Below are 13,678 nucleotides of genomic sequence, written 5' to 3'. Positions count from 1 at the left end.
TAAGACTAACCAACTTCATTGTAGCATAAGCTTTCGAGAATCACAGTTCTCTTGGTCAGATGCATACTTTGTAAATGCTCTGAGTGGATGTTAAGTCATCCTGAAGGGTGGTATATAAATCGAACGTTGTTGTTGTTACTGTGTGTGACTAAGGTAGCAATCCTAAATCCTGCCTCCAAATAGTTTAGGATTAAGCGTTATGCTGGCTTAATGCAGAGATAATAGCATATTGGTTTTAGAGCCTAAATAAATCCCAACATGTCCCATCCAAACCTCCATTTTAAGGCAGGAACTTCAGGACTGTAGTATTCCCTAAGGATTAAACTGCATCATATACAAACCAGCTGCCCCATCCTCGTTTTCTGTGCAATCCTTCCCACTCGAAAGATTTTGTGAAGAAACGTACACGTGAGTCAAGTTGCACAAGGTTACTGCTACATATTTATCCCCTCCTTCACCCAGAAACTCGGGATGGTATGTGTCCGCATGCATGTTAGCTTCCCAAACACCTCATGTCTGTATACTCTCCCAGCCTAAGGTCACTCAGTGAGCACTGTAATTGAACTTATTAGACCTACTAGTTTTCATTTTGCCCAGTAGTCCTAGTTCATCTCTTGTTACCTCAATATGACTCAGTTCGTCAGACATCCTTTGAAAAAACATTGGTTCCAGGATGGGTGCATGCCCCAAGTTTTCCCACAGTGAAAATGGATACTAAGAATTAATTCAGTTTCTCCACCTTGTCTTCCTGAAGTAATCTTTTTGTTTCTTTTTCATCCAAAGGCCCAACGGACCCCATAGCTGGTTTCCTGCTCCTAACAGATTTTCTGTTAATGTTTTTAACAATCCTCTCCTCAAATTTTCCTTTTCCCTCACTTTGTTAAAGGTGTTTTCCCTCCACACAGCAATCCTGCAAGGTAGCTTAGGCCGATTGTGGGTGATGGCCCAAGGGCGTCCAGCAAACTTCCATGGCAGAACGGGGATTCATGCCTAAGTATCCCAGACCACAATCCTACACTCTAACCATTACACAATACTCTCACTGGATTTTTAACTCAGACACACCTGGAGTAAACCTGCACCTTGGAAGAAAATAAATCACAGCCCTGAATGGCTGGACATGCTCTTGGAAGATGTAGCCAAGCACTCCATTGGGAGCATTGCAAAAGAAAGTCCTTAGAGGGGAGAGACGCAGTCACTCCAACACTGCAGAGGTAACTGTGTTTACTTAATCTGTGATTTATCTTCTTCAATATGTAACAGCAGCTCTGGCATTCGAGTTTTTAAAAATTCCATTTCATTCAAATTACACCCAAGAACGAAAAGGCACCCTTGACAACAACATCAATACTGAACATTTTCCAGGGGCTTGTTCCTATTTGAAAAATGGTTGCCAATGTCACAAATCTGACAGATGGCTGACAATGCTAACACAACATTTTCTCATCTCACATACGTTTGCACACAGTCATCTTATTCATCAGCAATTTATTCCACATTCTTAGCAAACATTCACCCATTCCTGGCACTCTCTCCTGTTTCTATCACCTGCATAACGAAATTGGAGCATCAATTAACAGATTTTTTTTTTAATCAAGACCGTATGTTCTCTCTTAAGGCACTTTCACACATTGGTAGATAATGCACTCTCAATGCATTATAGTAATGGTTTGCAACTGGATTTTCCTGTGTGGAACACTTGAGAGCGTATTACGCAACGTGCCTTAGTCTTCCCTCTCCCAAGAAAAGGTATAGGGCTGTAGTCAAGTGAGTAACTCCAGAGCTTTATTTGTGTCCCTCTAGCAGCAGTCTGCAACTTTTTTGGCACTAGGGACCGGTTTTGTGGAAAACAATTTTTCCACGGACCGGGGTGGGTGGGGGGGGGAGATGGTTTTGGGATGATAAAATTGTGCACTTTATTTCTATTATTACATTATATAATGAAATAATTATAGAACTCATCACAATGCAGAATCAGCGGGAGCCCTGAGCTTGTTTTCATGCAACTAGACGGTCCCATCTGGGGGTGATAGGAGGAGGCGGCAGACACAGTATAAGGCCAGCACTCACGAACTGGTCATTGGAAAGGGCAGCAGCAGCAGCAGCCAGCAGGCAACTGCAGCACACAGCGCCACCTAGCAGCCGCACCGCCACGAGGTCTATATTTTTTAGCGCAACTGTGCAGGCAGGAGGCCAGTGGCAATTCTCCACTCTCCAGCAGCGACCATGCCACCGGAGGAGAGGAAGAGGCAGGCAGAGGCAGACTGGGACAGATGACAGGTGGCGCTCAGGGTGGCTGGCTGCCCAGCGGGCCTGGCAGTGACCCAGCACACAAAGATGTGAGGGTAGGGCAGCGGCGGCGGCAGCTCCAGCAAGCGCAGCTACACCAACCACAGCATGAGGCAGCAACTGCGTGTGTGCCAGCTGGGAGTGGGAGGAGAGATCCAGAGGCATGATGGGAGTCAGCCGGCCAAGCAAGGTGATATTTCTAATGAAAAGTGCAGGGCCAGCCAGGCAAGGCGCAGGCGAGGCGTGGCTGCCCCTCCCGAGATGGCGACAGCCTACCTCGCCTGCTCCCTGGAGCCACCTCTGCACTCGCCCGCCACTCATCTCCTGTGCGGCCTGGTTGCCAACAGGCCACGGACCGATACTGGTCTGTGGCCCAGGGGTTGGGGACCCCTGTTCTAGTATTGCACTCTCCCATCACACACAGAAGAGCATTCCTTTTTAAAAAATTCTTTTGCATTTTCAGTAAAGAGGGTATATTCGCCTGTAGACATTTTGGCTCATTTAACAAGTGTGAGGCACTATCAATGCGGTAATTTAAGCATCTTTTTCTCTATAGCTAACATCAAGCAAAGGTGCAGATGTCCTTAAACCGCTTTAGCCCGTAGGTTTCAGTGATAGCAACTGCCAAATTGTGCCCCAGGATAGTTTTGGTATACATTTTGAGCTCTAGGCCCTTTTCGCACTTACGGTTTAAACCGCCATTTATGAGCATTCGCCCTGATTGCAGTGGCTTCGGCATCACCCCCATTCATTTCACACTGTCCACTGCAGTTTTGATTTGGAGTCTTGTTTTTCATTTTAGACTGACTTTGAAGCCTTGGAGCAGTTTTGGGCTTTCAGGGCTTTGCAATTCACATCACACTTTTAAAAACAAAAAAGCTTTGAGCATGCATAGTAACGTTGCAATGTTGGAACCCATCCCTCCCTCTTTTGCTGATTGGGCTGTCCCCTGCCCACAGGAGAGGTAATTGGAGGCAGAGTTCCAGGAGAAAACATGAACAACTTTCATTTATTGTTTTTAAAAGCCCAACCAGGAAAGAGTTAATATGCTGCTGCTTCTTTCCCTCCGTGCGGCTTTATTTAAATGCCTTTTTTTTGTGTGGCAGAAGACACCGAGAGGCAGGGAAAAGCAGCCATTTAATGAGCAGTAATGTTACAACACTTTCCTAGCTTTGAAAAAAAATAAGTGTGTGCTCACACTACTAAGGGAGGGAGGGGAAAGCAGCCATTTAACTCTTTCCTGGCTTTTAAAGCCAGGAGAGAATAAGCAGCAACAAAATCATTCCTGGCTTTAAAAAAAGAGTGTGCATATACCATCGAGGGAGGAATGGAAAAGCAGCCATTTAACCCTTTCCTGGCTTTTAAAGCCAGCAGGGATTTAGCAGCAAGCTTAGGAATCGTTCCTGTGCGTGCATACCCAGGAGGAAGGAAGCCAATGGAGAAGCAGCCTTATGACCCTTACCCTTATGACCCTTAAATGGTGGACAAAGAGTTCAAAGAGCTGATGAGGGTGGGAGTGGTTAATTCTGCACAGACCAATCAGCTCCCGGGGAAAAGAAGAGGGGGGAGAAGAGAAGCAGAAGGGGAGTATAAGTGTTCTCACTGACACTGATTGCGCCAGCCGCAACTCAGCAGCAGCTTCAAAATAAACACAAGGTATGTCCGCAGGGGGAAAAACTGGGGATGCCGCGGACAAACATCGGTTCTGCATCCCATGTCTACCTTGCAAGTGTGGAAAGTCCTGCAAACATGGGAAGCAGAAAAGCTGCTAAAATGCTTTCAAGTTCTAGTGTGAAAAGGACCCTGTTTCCTGGAAGGCAACACTGTAATTATTAACAGAACCTAGTATCCTGTTCATATAGTCTGTTATTTTAGATATTGATACCAAAAGTCTTATTGAGAAGAACTCTTAGTTTACATTGCTCTAAGAACACGATGAATCATCATTAATTCTTGTTCTTGTTCATTCTAGTCAGGTCAAGAAAATTTGCTCTTCATTCATTTAAATTTGCAAGAAACCAGAACACTGGTTTCCTTAAACAAAAACACACGCCAGCATTCGGCCGTTCTTGATAGGGGATGAATGAGGAATGGATGTGAAATCTCAGAGCGTTGACAGAAGCCTCACAAAAATCACTCCTTCATACCACTGTCTGCTGTTTGAAAAAGAGGGACATCACGGCAACCACAGTTAAGTGATTCTGAGAATTTTTTGAATGGCACGCATTAGTGAAATTTTAAAACAAAGAATAGGAATAATCTCTAGGTCTTATAATAACACACCCCTCATTTTACTGCCTGGCATTATGGACATAGATGTTTTCCTGCCAAATTGTTTACTTTGGTTAATATGGTTGATTCCCTCAGACAGGTCTCTGATATAAAGGACCATCAATCTTAATACTGACATGCTGACAAAGAAAACTGACAAAGGAAATTGATTATTTTTACACTTGGACTCCACTAAGACATCAAATCATACTACTGTTTACCTTTAACCAAAATTTGGCATGTCTACATCAGAAATCACTGTTTGCAGACCACAGTTTGAGCCAGCTATGACAGTTTGATGTATGAATCGACAAACCACAGTTAGCTCCAGCTGCTGAGTCCTCTGCCCCTTTACATGACAGTACCAAGCTGGTAATCCATCTAGCCTGCACAGCTGCAGGCTAAAACCATGCTGTAACTATGGTTAGCACACCAGGGCTTATTGTGGTTTCTGAAGTGAGCCAATGAGTTTCTTCATCCCTTTACCAATAATAACAATATCAATAACAACAATAAATCCTTGTAAGATATAATAATAATAATAAATTATATACCACCCTTCAGAACAACTTAATGCCACCTTCAGAGTGGTTTACAAAGTCTATCATTATTATCCTCACAACAATCATCCTGTGTGGTAGATGGGGCTGAGAGGGCTGTAACTGACCCAAGGCCACTCAGCTGGCTTCAAGCAGAGGAGTGGGGAATCAAACCTGGCTCTCCAGATTAGAGTCCTGCTACTGTTAACCACTACACCAAACTGGCTCTTTTTACTCAGACACACAATATAGGTAGACCCTACTTCTACAGGCAATCTGATTTTGATTCAATATTGTGAGTTGCTTACATGGGGGGGGGGGGAACTCACCTTTGACAGAACTGAAGCTGGTTTCTGAAAATTCTTCACTCAGATCAATCAGCGTCCCCTCCGACTTGCACCGTGGGAGTCCACTGGCATTCGCTGCACGGATCCTCTGGGCTGCCATCTTGAGATCTAACAGACCATCTTCTCTACAGGAACTGACGCAAATGCTGCGTTATCAACATTTGGAAACCAGGTACCAGCGCTAGAAGAGAAAAATTAAAACAGGCTTTCTCAGAGATATTTTCAATCCTGCTATGCAATTAACCCTGTCTTTTTTCAATAAAAAAATACTTTTCCTAAGAGCAAACTGACCAAAGGACATTATTTTACAGCCAGAAATAAATCTGCTAACCTTGAGTAACAAGGAGACTCAAGATGACTGGGTTGTTTGGACAGTGGCGAAAGCTTTCGCCTCACTGACATTTTGTGTTCTTAAGCGAAGACGAAAAGATTGCTTGCGAGTCACAAAAAGTCAGGAAGATATCAAAGGGGCAGGTTAGCGCTTCACAAATACTACTGTGCCACCATGTGGATTTTGCACAAGGTACCCTAAGATCAAATTCTTCCTTAGCCGTGAACATCACTGGCTGACCAGGAGCCAGTCACGGGTCCAATCTCATTCATCGCGCACAGCAGTCACAAAGACAAAGTGGTACAATCTTATGAATGAGGCTCTGTACCCTTTGGAAGAGGAGCTGGATGCAAACAGGAAAAAGTAGTTTCAGCAACTCGATCGCAAGAATCCACTCTAAATTACTGGATCACATGGCTTCAGATTTTTCCACATGTAGAAAGGGGGTCAATTCTAGGGCTGGCGATCTGATCATCTAATAGACACAAGGCCAATGCCTCAAGAGATGCCTACTGTTTAAAGCAGGTGGCAAGTAGGACTATGCGTCTTGGTTTGGCCTGGACTGCTAAGGTGCTATGGGGAAACCATGCTGTGCTAACCAGGAACACTAAAACAGAGATTAAAATGTAAATTAACACTTACAGAGCAGTATGCTTGGTTCATGGAGTATTCAACCATGGTCAAATAATAGGCAGGAACTTCACAACATTTGACCTATCAATTGACGGGCAGATCAGCCCTTCTGGTGGACTGCCTTCTGCACAGTACAGGGATGCCAGCCATTTGGTGGGGGCATGAGATTCCTCACCCCAACCTTTCACATCCCAGCCCCGCTCACCTGGCCAGTAGGGGGGAAAGGAGGGGGGGTCTGATGATGCACTTCCAGCTGAAAACCAGAAGTAATGGTGTCTTAACACGGCAAAATCAGCCCCAAACATAGTGAAAATGTTTGGGTTCTATTTTGCCCTGGCCGAGACAATGTTGCTTCCTTTTTAACAGGAAGTGATGTCATTGGGGCTTCTGGAGGGAACACGCAAGGAAACTGGATTGAGTCACTGCCCCTACAATGCAACTCCCCACCCACCCCTCTTGGGAGGTAAGTGGGGCCGGCAATCCTAGCACAGCAAGGCCGCCTTTAAATGGGAAAGATTTACTTTGGGTGTGAGTTGTTTTTGTTTTCAATCTATAGAAGTATTTATGAATACTTGAACTTTACATACCAGTGAATTAAATGTTACATCAGTTTGAGATTGTGAATTAAATTTAACAGAGAAGGTCAAGGGAAAAATTCAGATCAGCAAGTGAAATACAGGAGGCCTCCGTCTTCTAGCAGCTTGCCTCCACAGCAAGCCAGTTACAGAGTTGAAGGGCTGTGTAGCTAGATCGAAGACAGATGTGCATGCAGCAAATTAATCCAGAAAAACCAGTATCATGCTAGCCGCTTTTAGGTTTAAATGTTTGGCTTCTCTACCCAAATCCTTCCCCATTTGTAGTATTTCACCACATTGCAAACCCTTGCTGGTGTTAAACATAGCTAGCCCAAGGGCAAAACAATCCTATTAGTAATGCAAGTCATGCACACAAAAGCAATTGTGTAGGAGCCCTGGGTTAACAAGTATATCAGCATCCAACAACTGTTTCAATTTTTTAAAGTATATACTAAGAGGACATTAATGGATCAAGTTGTCCTGACCTGGATAGCCCAAGCAAGCCCAACCTTGTCAGATTTTGAGAAGCTAAGCAGGGTTAGCCTTGGTTAGTAGTTGGATGGGAGACCTCCAAGGAAGACGAGGATTGCAGAGACGGGCAACGGCAAACCACCTCCGTTAGTCTCTTGCCAAGAAAACCCCAGCAGGGGTCGCCATAAGTCAGCGATGACTTGATGGCACTCTCCACCACAATGCCTCAGGTTAATGGCTTGGATTCTAACCCTTGTTTCTGCCTGTTGTCTGTTCTGGAAATGGTTTCTCGTGGCTTGCTGAAAAACACTTGCCTTGAGTCTAATGGAGGAGGAACGTGCTTCATAGCACAGGGCTGCCTCAATCCATCTTGAGTCTCAGCGCTTCGTGTTAAAAGAATTATGTAAAAGGAATTGCGCAGTGCTAAACAGGACGATTCCACAGCAATACCCTTGTTGCACAGATGGGAAAACATCTGAGTTTAGATTAGGTTTTTTATTTTTCATTTCTGCAGAACGCTCCGGCACAAGATGTAAAACAGTCTTGCTACAAGTGAAGACGCCTTCTCTGTGTGGAAAGGACACCTTTGAATCACACATTGTGCTAATTTTGGCTTTATCAGGTTTTCCTGTTAAGAATAACTTAACTGTAACAAAGCAATAAAATCTGCACTACAGAATTAAGTCAAAAGTCCTAAACCGCTTGCTTCCTTTAACAAAAGTTTCTATAATGCCAGCTCAAAATTATGGCTCCATTTCAGAAATAAACAAAGAAACAGAAATAGACTGGAATGAATTCAAAAGATAAGACAGGTAAAAACATACAAAAAAACACAAACAAAAACCCAAAGTCTTTGAAGGCCAGTTAGACTCTGCGAATATACAAAGCTGCATTAAACGGATAAACTTGTTTAAATATATTTTTCTCCCCAAATGGACCCAAAACAGCTTGCAACAACAGGGGGGAAATACAATTTAAACAAAAACAGCTAGCTACATCTTGGGCTGGTGCTGGAGTCAGTGGACCATCTTGTCCAAGGCCACATGGCTCCATCTATAGGCTAAAAATCAAGGGCCAAGCGCCCTTTGACTTGTGCCTCTGGACCTGCTCCAGCTTTCTTTCTGGAAACAGGGAAGGAAAACAGAAGTATAGCTCTAACGTTACAGCTGGAAACAATGTCCCTGTGCCTCTTCCCTCCCTGCCTACAGGAGAGTTAGCAGCAGAAGGACTTTATTCTTCCAGGGAAAAGGAAACATAATGACAAAGTTATGAAATTCTACAGGGTATTATGATTTCAGAAGAACCACAACATCTTGATATTATTTGAGAAAAATTGCCACTCCAGTCTCGAACAACGAACTAACCCCGTTCCTACAGGCAAATTCTGTAACCACATATGAAGCTAGAGCAATAAGCCTCCTAGCTATTATGTCTCCCAGGCTGAAGGTATTCCCAGGCGAATAGTCAACGCTTCTCACAGATCCTTAACCTGTTTAACAAATATCTTCAATAACGTTAGCGATGTGAAGGCTCAGAAAAACAAACACACACAAAGGAATGGGGGGGCGTGATATTTCAGTGTTTTTCCTAAAAATCCTTTTTTTAATTTTTCCAGAGGAATAATGGAAATTTTAAGAAGCACTTAAAAAAAAACCCTCGTAGGAAAAGTTTTCTCTTTCGAAACGAGTAAAACGCTTTTTAAGACAACTTGATTCATTAAAAGTATATAGCATAAGGAAATAAGATAATTCATGTGGGTACTGTGGTCACATACAACCTATTCTCAAAGATACATTCATTGTTTTAAATGTGACTATTTTGTCCACAATTAATATGCTGTACTGTGTACAACTTAAGGTGGTGGAAATTGCTGTCAAGTTACAGCGACCCTGTAGGGTTTTCAAGGCAAGAGGCTTCAAAGGCGCTTTGCCACAGCTTCCCTCTGCCCTGTCCTTGGTGGTCTTCCATCCAACCAACTCTTCTTAGCTTCCAAGATCAGACTAGCCTGGGCCATCCAGGTCAGAGGTACAACTTACACAAGCAATTAAAAGTCTGTTTTGAAGGTTGGTTGGTTGTTTCCCCTGGGCTAGTATCCTATTTCATAGTTTTAAGCCCAAAGCAGCCTGTTTTCATATAAAAGAATTGCAGAACGCAAGCCAGAAAAAATAAGTTACTCCTCCCACCCACACACATGCCTGTATTCCGAAATCCAAATTGTTGGGGGATTACTCACGATCACCGGTGATCATTCTGCAGCGAGTTCTCTCAGCCTCGTTCCTGCTTCGAAATGCAGAAATGAAACAACGAACTCGCTTTTCACCAATTCACACTCCTGGCAGTGATTTCCAGGCCTGTCACATCACCAGAAAAACTCAGATGGGGATGGGGAAGAGAGAGAATTGCTCCAGGGATGTGAGAGACCGTATGATTCCAAAGACAGCTCCTAATTTGTTAACTGAGATTAGGAGGGACCCAGAACCAACTCTGATACCGGACCGAAGGTAATACACTACTTTGCAAGAGAAGGCATACCTACAAACAAAAGCTGGCTATGACGGATCTAAAATAAGAATGCCATCGTTGGCACACGAAAGACCTGTGCAGGAGATCCCGGAGAGCGGCTGCCAGTCAGAGCAGGCAATGCTGACTTGGGCAGGCCAGAATCTGACTCGGTGTACCATACTATAGTAAATTACAGACAAATGATGCTTTCTTAATTTGCTTCAGCTGGTGAGCTGTGATGGTCTACAATAAAAGAGCAAGTGTCGAGTCCATCAGCACCTTAATGACCAAGAAGATTTCTAGGGTGCATGCTTTTGAGCATTAAAGCCCCCTGGAAATCTTCTTCAGCTTTAAGGTGCTACTGGACCCGAATCTTGTTCTTTCATAATTTAAAAATAAACTGTTTGCTTGAGCTATCAAGAAAACTTATAACCACTTAACTGAAAGTGATTGCTGAAAGTTAGCAGACACTTAATGTTATAGCGATGCTTTTGGTAACACTCTAGAGGATTGCAAATGGAATGCATGCATTAGGCAGGAGAAGACAACAGGTATCAAGGACAGGGAAAACGCAGATGTCCGGGGTCTCAGCCTCAGCCCCCGGCCTTGCCGGGAGGAAGCAAGGGGAGGCAGCCAGGAGACAGCTGCCCTGCCGCCCCAGCTGGCAATCAGGGCCAGAACCTGCCTACACCAGGGGGAAGGGGCAAAAGGCCAAAGCCTCAGAGGGCTGGAAGGGGCAGGGGGAATAGGGACCCAGCAGCGGCCCAAACAGAGCCCTTACCAGCCAAGGAGGAGAAGCAGCCACAACAGCCCAGAACCATGCCCCAGCTAGAGGACAGTAACCTGGCTCAAGAGATGCTAACAGCCAAGCCCCTCCAGATGAAGCTGCTGGAGGCACTCTGTGGGAAGAGCTGGGCAGCCAGCCAAGGGGCCACAGCTGGGCCTGCCTTCAGCAATCAGCTCAGCCAGAGAGGCCTGGCAGCCAGCCAACAAGACACAGCTGTTGCTGACCCAGGCAGCCCAGGCAGTTACCCCAGCTGCAGCAGCTTGAGACAGCCTAGGCCAATGCTGGGAGGCCAAGGAGGGGTGTGGCCTGGCAAGCTGGGCCTGCAAGGAGGGCAGAGCAGTGAAAGGAAGCCCTATAAAGGTTGGTTGGGAAGAGCTCTGAGGTGGTGGGTTTGAGGAGGAGTGATAGCGTGGAGTTGGGGTAGAGCAGTGTGAGAGCAGAGGCTTGGAGGAGAGTTCTTGGAGGAAGGAATGGTGGGGATCGCAGAGGGTGAGCAGACCAGGTTGAGCAGGCCAGCGAGTGGACTGAGAGGGAGTCTGGGTGAGGTATACCATCCCTCCTTCCACAGAACAGGGTCCTGCGGCATCCCTGGCACCCCTCTGATGTCAGGGCAGGCCCGGCCGATGCCCCACCCAGCGGCAGCGACGGCGAGCGCTGACAGCAGACTCTTATTTGGATGTGAGGCCATTGCGGGTCTTGTGTTTGCACTGCAGGGCCCCTCCCACTCAACGGGCAGCTTCCCCACCAAAACACATAAAGCTGCCTTACACTGAGGCCAATTCTGCACATGTTGGATAATGCACTTCCAATCCTCTTTATAGATCATTTGGAACAGATTTTTTTGTGTGCAGAACAAAAAATCCACCTCAAACGATTGATAAAGTGCATTATCCAATGTGTGCGGAATCAGCCTGAGTCAGATTCTGGCGTGCGAAAGTCAGCATTGCCTGCTCTGACTGGCAGCCGCTCTCCAGGATCTCCCGCACAGGTCTTTCATATCACCTACCACCTGATCCCTGTAACTGGAGATGTCAGAGACTGATCCCAGAGCCTTCTGTATGCCAAGCAGATACTTTGCCATCACCTCTCCCCAGCCTCCTCTTCTTCACCCTCCTCGACACCTGTGCAGCTACTCAGGGCTCTGAAAGTCTCCATGGTGGGATGGGTCTGCTCTCACCACTCAGCCTGGGAAGCAGCACTGGGTCTCACTCACTGGCAGATGCTAGATAACGACAACAGCATTTGATTTATATACCACCCTTCAGGACAACTCAACGCCCAGTCTGAGCGGTTTACAAAGTGTGTTATTATTGTCCCCCACAACAATTACCCTGTGAGGCGGGTGGGGCTGAGAGAGCTCTGAGAGAGCTGTGACTGACCTTCAAGTCAAGGCTTCAAGTAGAGGAGTGCGAAATCAACCCAGTTCTCCTGATCAGAGTCTCGCCGCTCTTAACCAGTACACCTAACTAGATTATCAATGGAGGCTTCTGCAGTTGCAGAAAGAAGAGAGCTCTTCACAAAGCTTATCCATCTTGCCCAGGCAAGAAACCAACTGAAGAACAGGGTGATCCCCCAAGGGACTGGTTCCCCCCTCCTGCTCGTTCCTGAGTTCAGATGACTTCGCTGTGCAGCGCAACACTGGGAGGGGCTGTCTGACGTGTTGCACAAGCATGCTCTGGGAAGGGGAAGAAGAAAGGCGGCACAGTCCTCCAGGTCGCTACCAGCATCTGATAAGCCATGCATTTTGCAGGGAATGGGGCGTGGAAGCAGCTTAAAGTGAAAGGGTGGAAGGGGATGAGTGGTAACAAGCACAGTGCATGAACAGCGCCGGACCAAATGTGTAGGCAGGTGATCAGTAAAAGTAGCCCACCCTAAATGAAGGTATGAGGTGGCGTAAAATCTCAGCTGTGTCTGGGACTCCGATCTGGGCTTCCTAGCCACGTGCCAGACTTGAATGGCAGGTGGTGTGCAATGCCAATGGCCTTTCCGATGCCTTGTTTTATTTGACTGGCATCAGCGCCAGCACAGCTGGGAAGAGCTGAATACCGTCCTAACAAGCATCAAAAGCAAAAATGTGGGCAGGAAAAGCATGCACCCTCTGGCACCGCTGACCTAAAACCACAAGCATGTCATCACAACACAAGGAGATGAGTCATATTTTTATTTTAGAATTTTATCAACAGAACTCAAGGAAGTGCTCAAAAGCAGAGACACATTTAGCTGCTCTCTGAATCTGAACCAGTACGGAATAAAACCGGGCACAGATTCACGTAGTGTGGAGTGATCTATTCCTCCATATGAAATCCATTCTCTGGTCCTCCATTTCCTATGCCTGTTTAGAGATGTGAAGGCCCGTGGGGGGGGGGGGGGAGAGTGCTGGGAAGCACTGAAAAAAAGCTGTTATGGTAAGCTGCAGCACTGCAACCCAAGCTCTGCTCATGACCTGAGTTCGATCCTGGTGGAAGCCAGGTTCAGTTAACCAGCTCAAGGTTGACTCAGCCTTCCATCCTTCCGAGGTCAGTAAAATGAGTACCCAGTTTCCTGGGGAGTAAAGTGTAGATGACTGGGGGAGGCAATGGCAAACCACCCCATTAAAAGTCTGCCAAGAAAACGTCGTGATGCAACGTCCCCCCGTGGGTCAGTAATGACTCGGTGCTTTACCATTTTACTGTAGCCATACAGAGCATTCTCAATGACTGTTTTTGTTTAAATGTAAACAATTTTGGCATGTCAAATTTATTCGGGTCAAGATTAGTCATTTCTGCTGTATTGGCAACATACAGAAAGTGATTACTTCCAAAATATGACTTGTGCATTCCCTGCCCTCCAGGATCTTAAACCACGGGTGAACCATTGTTTGGAATTCTGGTTTGCAGGGCCATGTGCCAGGAGAGAGGGGGGGAGTGGTGGGGAGATATGGATTGTGCAAGTGA

General features: G+C 45.9%; 1 protein-coding gene across 1 annotated transcript in view; it reads right to left on the bottom strand.

The window, feature by feature from the left end:
- SH3BP4 (SH3 domain binding protein 4) overlaps nt 1-13,678 on the bottom strand; it is a 49,693-nt gene that overhangs the window by 14,428 nt on the left and 21,587 nt on the right. Inside the window, exon 2 of the mRNA XM_054974384.1 lies at nt 5,429-5,627. Within this exon, the coding sequence (XP_054830359.1) occupies nt 5,429-5,546 (118 nt within the window). The 5' untranslated portion in view covers nt 5,547-5,627. The remainder of the gene's footprint in view (nt 1-5,428; nt 5,628-13,678) is intronic.

Source organism: Eublepharis macularius, chromosome 1 (assembly GCF_028583425.1).
Source record: "Eublepharis macularius isolate TG4126 chromosome 1, MPM_Emac_v1.0, whole genome shotgun sequence".
NCBI classification, from domain to species: Eukaryota; Metazoa; Chordata; class Lepidosauria; order Squamata; family Eublepharidae; genus Eublepharis; species Eublepharis macularius.
This window is presented reverse-complemented; position numbering and strand designations above follow the sequence as displayed.